The sequence below is a fragment of the Galeopterus variegatus genome, unplaced genomic scaffold (genome assembly GCF_000696425.1).
Source record: "Galeopterus variegatus unplaced genomic scaffold, G_variegatus-3.0.2 Scaffold2301, whole genome shotgun sequence".
Lineage (NCBI taxonomy): Eukaryota > Metazoa > Chordata > Mammalia > Dermoptera > Cynocephalidae > Galeopterus > Galeopterus variegatus.
In genome coordinates, this window is record NW_007728412.1 from 34,278 (window position 1) to 43,929 (window position 9,652).

Consider the following 9,652-nt stretch of genomic DNA (forward strand, 5'->3'; position numbering starts at 1 on the left):
GACCTTGCTAAAAATGCAAATTCTTAGTTTGATATAATCCCATTTGTTTATTTTTCCTTTGGTTGCTCATGCTTTGGGGGTCATATTCATGAAGTCTGCATCCAGTCCTACTTCTCGAAGTGTTTCTCCTATGTTTTCTTAAAGAAGTTTTATTGTTTCAGGGTGTAGATTTAATTCTTTAATCCATTTTGAGTTGATTTTAGTATATGGTGAGAGGTATGGGTCTAGTTTCATTCTCCTGCATATTGATATCCAGTTATCCCAGCACCATTTGCTGAAGAGGCAGTCTCTTCCCCAGTGTATAGGCTTGGTGCCTTTGTCAAAGATCAGATGGCTGTAGGTGTGTGGGTTAATTTCTGGATTCTCTATTCTATTCCATTGATGCATGTGTCTGGTTTTATGCCAGTACAATGCTGTTTTGTTTATTATAGCTTTGTAGTCCAGTTTAGAGTCAGGTAGTGTTATGCCTCCAGCTTTATTTATTTATTTTTGCTCAGAATTGCTTTGGTTATATGTTATTCCATATAAATGTCTGGATAGTTTTTCCATTTCTGAGAAAAATGTAATTGGAATTTTGATGGGGATTGCATTGAAATTGTTTATCACTTTGTATGGTATGGACATTTTCACAATGTTGATTCTTTCAATCCAAGAGCATGGGATATCTTTCCATCTTCTTGTATCCTCTCTAATTTCTCTCAGAAGTGGTTTGTAGTTCTCATTATAGAGACTGTTCACATCCTTTGTTAACTCTATTCCTAAGTATTTTATTTTTTGGTGGCTATTGTAAATGGGCTAGCTTTCTTGATTTCTCTTTCTGCATGTTCACTATTGGAGAATGGAAATGCTACTGATTTTTGTGTGTTGATTTAGTATCCTGCAACTTTGCAGAAATCATTTATCAACTCCAAGAGTTTTTTGTAGAGGCTTTAGGCTGTTCGATATATAGGATCATGTTATCTGCAAACAGGGACAGTTTGGCTTCATCTTTTCTAATCTGGATCCCCTTTATTTCCTTCTCTTCTCTGATTCCTCTGGCTAGTACTTCTAGTACTTTGTTGAATAGGAGTGGTGAGAATGAGCATCCTTGTCTAGTTCCCGTTTTTAGATGATATTGGCAGTGGGTTTATCATATATGGGTTTAATTATGTTGAGATACTTTCCATGTATACCTACCTTGTAGAGAGTCTTTATCATGAATGAGTGTTGAATTTTGTCAAATGCTTTTTCAGCATCTATAGAGATAATCATATGGTCCTTGTGTTTGATTTTTATTGATATGGTGTATCACATTTATTCATTTGTTTATGTTGAACCCACCTTGCATCCCTGGGATGAATCCCACTTGATCATGGTATTTAATTTTGCATATGTGTTGCTATCTTCTGTTAGCTAGTATTTTATTGAGAATTTTTCCATCTATATTCATCAAAGATATTGGCCTATAGTTTTCTTTTTTTCTTGTGTCTTTATCTGGTTTTGGTATCAGGGTGATGTTTACTTCATAGAATGAGTTTGGGAGAATTGCCTCTGTTTCAATCTTTTGGAATAGTTTGTAGCGAATTGGTGTCAAGTCCTCTTTGAATGTTTGATAGAATTCTGCTGTGAATCCATCTGGTCCTGAGCTTTTCTTTGTTGGGAGCCTTCTGATAATAGCTTCAATCTCTTTTATGGTCATTGGTCTGTTCAGATTTTCCACATCACCTTGGCTCAGTTTTGGGAGCTTGTGTGTGTCCAGAAATTTATCCATTTCCTCCAGACTTTCAAATTTGTTGGCATATAGTTGTTTATTGTAGTCACTAATGATTTCTTGTATTTCTGAGGTATCATTTGTAATATCACCTTTTTCATTCCTAATTCTTGTTATTTGGGTCTTCTCCTTTTTTTAGTTAGTCGTGCTAATGGTTTGTCAATTTTATTTATCTTTTCAAAAAACCAACTTTTTGATTCATTGATCTTTTGTATCATTTTTTTGTTTCAATTTCATTAAGTTCTGCTCTGATCTTGATGATTTCTTTCCATCTGCTAGCTTTGGGTTTTGATTGTTCTTGTTTTTCTAGTTCTTTAAGGTGAAGTATTAGGTTCTTTACTTGCCATCTTTCCATTCTTCTGAAGTAAGCATTTAATGCAATAAATTATCCCCTTAGTACTGCTTTGGCAGTATCCCTTAGGTGTTGGTATGATGTATCATTATTTTCATTAGTTTCAATAAGTTTTTTGATTTCCTGATTGATTTCTTCTTGGACCCATATGTCATTAAGTAGAATGCTGTTTAATTTCCATGTGTCTGTATAGTTTCCAGATATTCATTTGTTATTGAATTCTAATTTTAATCCATTGTGATCTAATAAAATACATGGGATAATTCCGATTTCTTTGAATTTGTTGAGACTTGATTTGTGACCTAACATGTGATCTATCCTGGAGAATGATCCATGTGCTGATGAGAAGAATTAGTATTCTGAGGTTGTTGGATGGAATGTTTTGTAGATATCTGCCAAGTCCAATTGATCTAGAGTGTTGTTTAGATCTTGTGTTTCTCTGCTGATTCTTTGCCTAGATGATCTGTCCAATATGCACAGTGAGGTGTTCAGGTCCCCTGCTATTATGGTATTAGAGTCTATCTCCTTCTTTAGGTCTAATAGAGTTTGCTTTATAAATCTGCCTCCTCTGACATTGGGTGCATATATATTTATGATTGTTATGTCTTCTTGATGGATGAGTCATTTTATCATTATGTAGTATCCCTCTTTATCTCTTTTTATGGTTTTTAGTTTAAAGTCTATTTTGTCAGATATAAGAATAGCTACTCCAGCTTGTTTTTCATTTCTATTTGCATGGTATTTCTTTTTGCATCCTTTCACAATTAGTCTATATGTGTCTTTATACGTGAGATGAGTCTCTTGAAGGCAGCATATAATTGGGTTCTCCTTTTTAATCCAGTCAGTTAGTCTGTGTCTTTTGATTGGGGAATTTAAGCGTTTGACATTAAGAGTTGTTATTGAAAAGTATTGATTTACTGCTAGTATTCTATTGATTTTAGTTTGGATGTCTTAAGTGTCTTTTGTTCCTTTCTTTCTGATTTACTGTTTGTCTTCTGTATTTGTTGGTTTCTTGGGTTGTAGATAAACTTTTTTCTTTTTCTCTTCATTGTTGCCATTTTTATTTTACTAGTGGGTTTTGATTTTTCTTGAGTTTTTATGGCAGTGGTGGTTATTTTTCAGGTACCAAACCTAGTGCTCCCTTTAGAATTTCTTCTAAGGGTGGTCGTGTGGTAGTGAACTCCCACAGTTTTTGTTTGTCTGAGAAATATACTATTTGCCCTTCATTTCAGAAGGATAGCCTTGTGGGGTAAAGTATTCTTGGGTGGCAGTCTCTGTCTTTATTATTTTGAATATATCATCCCATTCCTTTCTGCATTTAGGGTTTGTGATGAAAAGTCTGAGGTTAGTATGATTGGGGCTCCCTTATAGGTGACTTGATGCTTCTCTCTTGAAGCTTTTAAGAGTCTCTCTTTGTCTTTGAGTTTTGCCAATTTGACTATAATATGTCTTAGAGAAGACCTTTTTGGGTTGAATACATTTGGGGATTTTGAGCTTCCTGAATCTGAAGATCTGTGTCTTTTCCTATACCTAGGAAGTTTTCTGCCACTATTTTTTTGAATATGTTTTCAATGCAATCTCCTTTTTCCTCCCCTTCTGGAATACCCAGGATTTGGATATTTGAGTGCTTAAGGTTGTCTGATATCTCTCTTATATTTTGTCCAATGTTTTAAATTCTTTTTTCTTTTTTTTTTGTCTGCCTGTGTTATTTCAAACATCCCATCTTCAAGGTCAGAAGTTATATCTTCTGCTTCTGCAAGCCTGCTGGTTAAACTCCTCACTGTTGTGTTTTTTATTTTGTTGAATGAATTCTTCATCTCAGCCAACTCTGCTACATTCTTTTTTAGGGCATTGACTTTCTTGTACATTTCTTCTTTCAGGTCCTGTATACTTTTCCTCATTTCATCATGTTGTCTAGCTGAGTTTTCTTGTATCTCATTTAGTTTCCTTAGAATTATCACTCAAAATTCCTTGTCAGACATTTCAAGGGCTTCTTGTTCTATAGGATCTAGAGCTTGAGACTTATTACCCTTCAGTGGTGTACTTCCTTGATTTTTCATATTTCTGGTATCTTTCCTTTGGTATTTAGTCATTGTGGCAAGGGATTTCACAGTCCACTATTGTCTGGCTAGGATCCTGCTGGGACTGCCAATTTGACATGGCTGCCTCATTGCCTGTGGGCAGAAGGTTTGGGCCTCTCTGGTTGGTGCCTACTTGCCTGGGCTGGGGATGGGGTCCAGTGGCGGCAAGGCCTACCTGCTCGGTTGCACTGGCACCTCGAGGCGCGTGGTGGCGGTGGGTCTCGGGCCTCTCTGGGGGGTGCTGCTCTGGTTGGCGCGCACTTGCCTGGGCTGGGGATGGGATCCGGCAGTGGCAAGGCCTGCCTGCTCGGTTGAGTTATATTCTTTAATGTAGTCACATTTCTTTTTCTGCAGAATTTTCTTTTCTAGGCACCATTCCCTGTGCAAGGATGATATCTTGGAGCTGGGGGTCAGGGTAGTCTGGTGGCAGCCGATTGCTTCCTTGAGAGTTTCTGAGAAGTGCATGGATCTTCATGGACTTTTGTTGTCTTCTCCTTTCTTGTTCTTTTTAAAATATACTTTTTATAGAATAGTTATTACTTTTTAAATAATTTATATTCTGTTGTCTTTGTGATTAATAATGTAACATGAGCATTTTTTCATGTTATTTTATATTTTTAAAATGCAGTTTTTAATAACTATGCAATATTTCAAGTGAATGTGTCATAATTTATTTTATCATTTTTTCCTATTTTAGACATATAGGTGGTTTTTAATCCCCCTCTTTTTAATCTATTATTCATAATTTTATGATGAACACAATTGTTTATGAATATTTTTTATATTTAGTGTTATTTGTTTAGAGAAAAATTCTAGTTTAATTAATGACATGAACATTTTAAAGTTTTTATATATATACTACTAAATTATTTTCCAGTTTTGTCCTACTCAGAGGAGATGAAAATGCTTATTATCCTCTTATTTTTTGGATAGGAGGGCATTTTATTAATGTTTTAACTTTCACTTTCTTTAAAATGACATTATAAAGTAATACATTAGAAAAATGGGAAAACATAGAAAAGCATAAAAAAAACATGAAAATGACCTGTGATCCTCATGTATTAATTTACTAGAGATGCTGAAACAAAGTACCACAAGCTGACTGGCTTAAATAACAGAAATTTATTGTCTCACTGCTCTGGAGGTTAGAAGTCCAAAATCAAGGTGTCAGTAGGGTTGGTTCTTCTTGAGGGCTGTGAGGGAAAATCAGTTCCAGGTCTCTTTCGTTGACATGTAGATGACAATCTTCCCTTCACATTGTCTTTCTTCTGTGTGTGTGTCATATCTCTGTGCCCAAATTTTCCCCTTTTTAAGGATGCCATTCTTATTACATTAGAGCCCACCTAATGACACTACTTTAACTTGACTACCTCTGTTAAAGACCCTGTTTTCAGGGCCGGCCCCGTGGCGCACTGGATAGTGTGCCGCTTGGGAAGCGCGGCGGTACTCCCGCCTGAGGGTTCGGATCCCACATGCAGACCGGTTCCCGCTCACTGGCTGAGCGAGGCGCGGGAGCAACACCGAGGGTTGCGATCCCGTTGCCGGTCCCCGAAAAAGACAAAAGACAAAAAAAAAAAAAAAAAAAGACCCTGTTTTCAAATAAGGTCAGGCTGGCCCGTGGCTCACTCGGGAGAGTGTGGTGCTGATAACACCAAGGCCACGGGTTTGGATCCCATATAGGGATGGCCGGTTAGCTCACTTGGGAGAGTGTGTTGCTGACAACACCAAGTCAAGGGTTAAGATCCCCTTACTGGTCATCTTAAAAAAAAAAAAAAAGATCACATTCTTAGGGGATGAGGGTTAGGACTTCAACATATGAATTTTGGGGGGCACAGTTGAACCCGTAACACCTCGCTACCCAGATGTATCCATTGTTGAAAGTCTGATGTATTTTCATCATTCTTTTCTCAATGCTTATTTCAATGCACTCTTCAATAATCTTGTAATATTTTGGTAGCAACAACACGTCTTGCTTATGCTGAAATTTTCTGGTAATTAAGTTATTTCTGTTTTCCTTAAGGTATTCTTCTTTTCTTTGGTGTGTTAGGTTAATTAAAGTATGTATTTGGGGACAAGAAAAAAGTTAATGTATCAGTTTTATATGTCTCTAAAGGAAAATTAAAATGGTGTTAAAAATCATGAACTTATACATGTATGTCTAATTATTTTGCTAGGAATAACAATAACAGTACCATATTGCCAGCAAAATAAATTGAAAAATAAATTTGCTGTTCATTTCTAGGTTCATAGTTTAAAGTCCAGAAGAATGAAATTGATTAGTGGGTTTGAGCAGATGGTAAAAGAAGGAGGAATTCTTTCTCTTTGGAGAGGAAATGGTGTAAATGTTTTAAAAATTGCACCAGAGACGGCACTCAAGATCGGAGCCTATGAACAGGTAAAATTGTGTGTGTAAAATTCACTTTGGGATGAGATATATTTGTTTTCAAATAGTATAAGTTATTAGTATCACATGAGAGTCCAGGAGTGCTCTGTGTACTTCTCAAGTTTTCCATCTTCACTGTAATTCTCGTAGCAATTCTCTTTTCTTTAAACACTTTTATAGAATATAGAATTAAAGTATTTCTTTTGTATGACTTGTTCAGAAGTTCACAGGACCTCAAAATTTTAAGAAAATATAAAATATTGAGAATATCCTTTCTCAACTCAAGCAGTTGAAATGCAAGTATATAGATGTTTAGGACAATGGACTTAGTTGTAATGCACATCTTAAAAATATACATCTTTTACTTAAACTCATTCAACAAATATTTCTTTCATCAACAAATGTTTCTTGAGTACCTAATGTGTTCTAGACATTTTTCTAGGATATGGAGATGTCACAGCAAGTAAAACAGGAAAAAAAAAAACTCAACTAATCAACCAACAAACCCCACCCCCCACCTGCCTTGATAGAATTTATATTAGAATATAAGTTGGAGGAGACAATAAACAAACAAAATATATCATATGTCAGATGGTGACAATTGCTATGGAGAAAACAGAGGATAGAAATTGGAGATAGACGTTAACAACTTCTCAGTGAGTTTTATTGTGAAGAGGAGTAGGGAATTGGAGTGGTAACTGGAGGGGGCATGGGATCAAGAGAGTGTTTTTGTTGAAATGGAAGAAGCAATGTTTGTATGCTTTAGGGAATGGTTCAGTAGAGAGGGGACCATTGATGATACAGGAAAGAGAGGGAATATTGATAGGGGATTGTCCTTGAATCTTTGAGTAGGTGAAAGGAGATAGGAACTAGTGCTCATGGGCGGGTTTGGCCTTGGCTAAGTACTTCATCCACAGTTACAGGAGAAGTGCTACCACATGAGCACAGAGGCAGGCAGCCTGTGGAAATTTTCTTCATAGTGCTTCAATTTATCCAGTGAAATGGGAAGCAAGGACATGTTAGTGTTTTGAGGTAAGAGAGGAAGGTGTGCAATAGTCTTCTAGGAAACTGAGAAAACAACTGGATTGAGGAAATTAAATAAGACTGCTGGCAGCAAAAGTCTAGGTGAAGTTAGTAGTTATGAATTTAAAGTGATATTAGGCAGTATGTAGATCTATACAATCTTATTTTCAATAGGTTTTGAATTTTGTTAGTTCATAGATTGAGATATTTATTATATGTCAACCATGTGCTAGGTGTGGGGATACATGAATGAACAAGATAGATACTGCCTGTCTGCCCTTCTAGACCTTACATTCTATCACAACTTGATGATGAAATTTAAGGAGGGTTAATCTAAATGAAAATATTAATTTAGGGGGAAATACTATGTTGCAAAAGCATAAAAGAGGCATGGCAATTGGTGTATTTATGATTGTTACCAGGAGTATGAGTATATATGTTATAATTTGTGAGATCAAGAACAAAGGGGAAAAAAAAAGTCTTGGATCCTAAATCATCAATGTGCCATCCTTACTATATATAGCAATATACATATGGCATAGAGGACACTCCAAGTAAATGCACTGTTTATTACTAACTAGGACTTTGGCTTTAAATTTTTTTCTCATCTGCAGCCCTGGTTAGCTGGAGTGGATCACAAATAAGCAACAAAGAATATTCTTTTCTCTATTTAGTACAAGACTCGACGAGAGACAGACTTAAGTAGTCTATTTCATACTTCTGCTCCCTTAGGCCCCATTCTGGTTCCTGCTAGTCCTTCCAACAGCACATCACCTCATGGGGGAAAAGAGAATGAAAGGATTGCCACACGAGATGTGAAAAACAGTTGTTTTTCCCGCCCAATTTTAGATATAATCTGGTTTGTTTTCTCACTGTCTAGAAGCTCTGCCTTCTCTGGTTAGCCCTCCTTGTTTTTCCCCAGATTTGTCTTGAGGACCCCATCTTTTTCCTTAACTCATAGCAGAACACCTTATCACAGGAGGGGTGCTGTGAGGGGTAGGGCAAAATGAGTTGTAATATTTCCCTAGGGAACTTATTTTACTTCTTGGATCTTATGTAAAGTCCTTGTCTCAGCATCAAAACCTTCCATAGTTTATTCCTATTTAATATGTCCAGTACTCCTACTGCTTGACAGTAATCATATACTACTTCAATTAAGAGAGTCTTCTCATTACACTTTCACAAATTATGCTTTTTCTGTCTCCTTAATTTTGTTCATATTTTCTCTCACTGGAATACCCTTTTTTTCCTTCTCACATATCTAAATTCTTTCAAGAACCGAGGTCTTTCCTTTCCCTGAGAAGTAACCTACTTAGATGTCTCCTCTTTCTTACCTGGTATATTTATTGCTTGTACCGCTTATGTAAGTTAGAATTAGGTTTAGATGTATGTGAGAGAAAACCACAGACAATAGTGGCCTAAATAAGATAGAAGTTTATTTCTTTTTCATAAACAGACGTCTGAGAATAGGCAGTTTAAGGTTGGTATGAAAGTGCTATGAAGGTGAAAAAAAATTCATTCCCTTCCAGTTCACTGTCTACCATCTGTAGGGTGTGGCCTTGTCTTCTTGCATCTGAGATGAAACTCCAGCAATTACATCAGAGTTCCAGACAAAAACAGGGGAGGAACCAAAAAAGGATACAGCCCCTCGCATTCAGTACACTTCCCAAAAGTGACATACAGTACTTATGCTACATATTATTAGCCTAAACTTAGACACATGGACACATATAGTTGAAAAGGAATCTAAGAATATAGCCGTTATCTGGGAAACAATATGTAGAACTATAAATTAAGTTCTTATTTCTTAGGAAGAAGGAGAGAATGGATATTGGGACACTCCTAGGAGTCTCTGCCACTTAATCAGGATTTGTCTTTTCTTTTTTTTTTTTGTCTTTTGTCTTTTTGTTCCGTGTCCGGCAACGGATCGCAACCCTCAGTGTTGCCCCCGTACCGGACCAGGGACCGGCAACGGGATTGCAAACCTCGGTGTTGCTCCCACGCCTCGCTCAGCCAGTGAGCGGGAACCGGTCTGTATGTGGGATCCGAATCGTATAACTTCG

General features: G+C 36.7%; 1 protein-coding gene across 1 annotated transcript in view; it reads left to right on the top strand.

Moving 5' to 3' along the window:
* Positions 1-9,652, top strand: part of LOC103597392 (calcium-binding mitochondrial carrier protein SCaMC-1-like) — a 55,703-nt gene that overhangs the window by 33,282 nt on the left and 12,769 nt on the right. Inside the window, exon 6 of the mRNA XM_008581221.1 lies at positions 6,426-6,578. Within this exon, the coding sequence (XP_008579443.1) occupies positions 6,426-6,578 (153 nt within the window). The remainder of the gene's footprint in view (positions 1-6,425; positions 6,579-9,652) is intronic.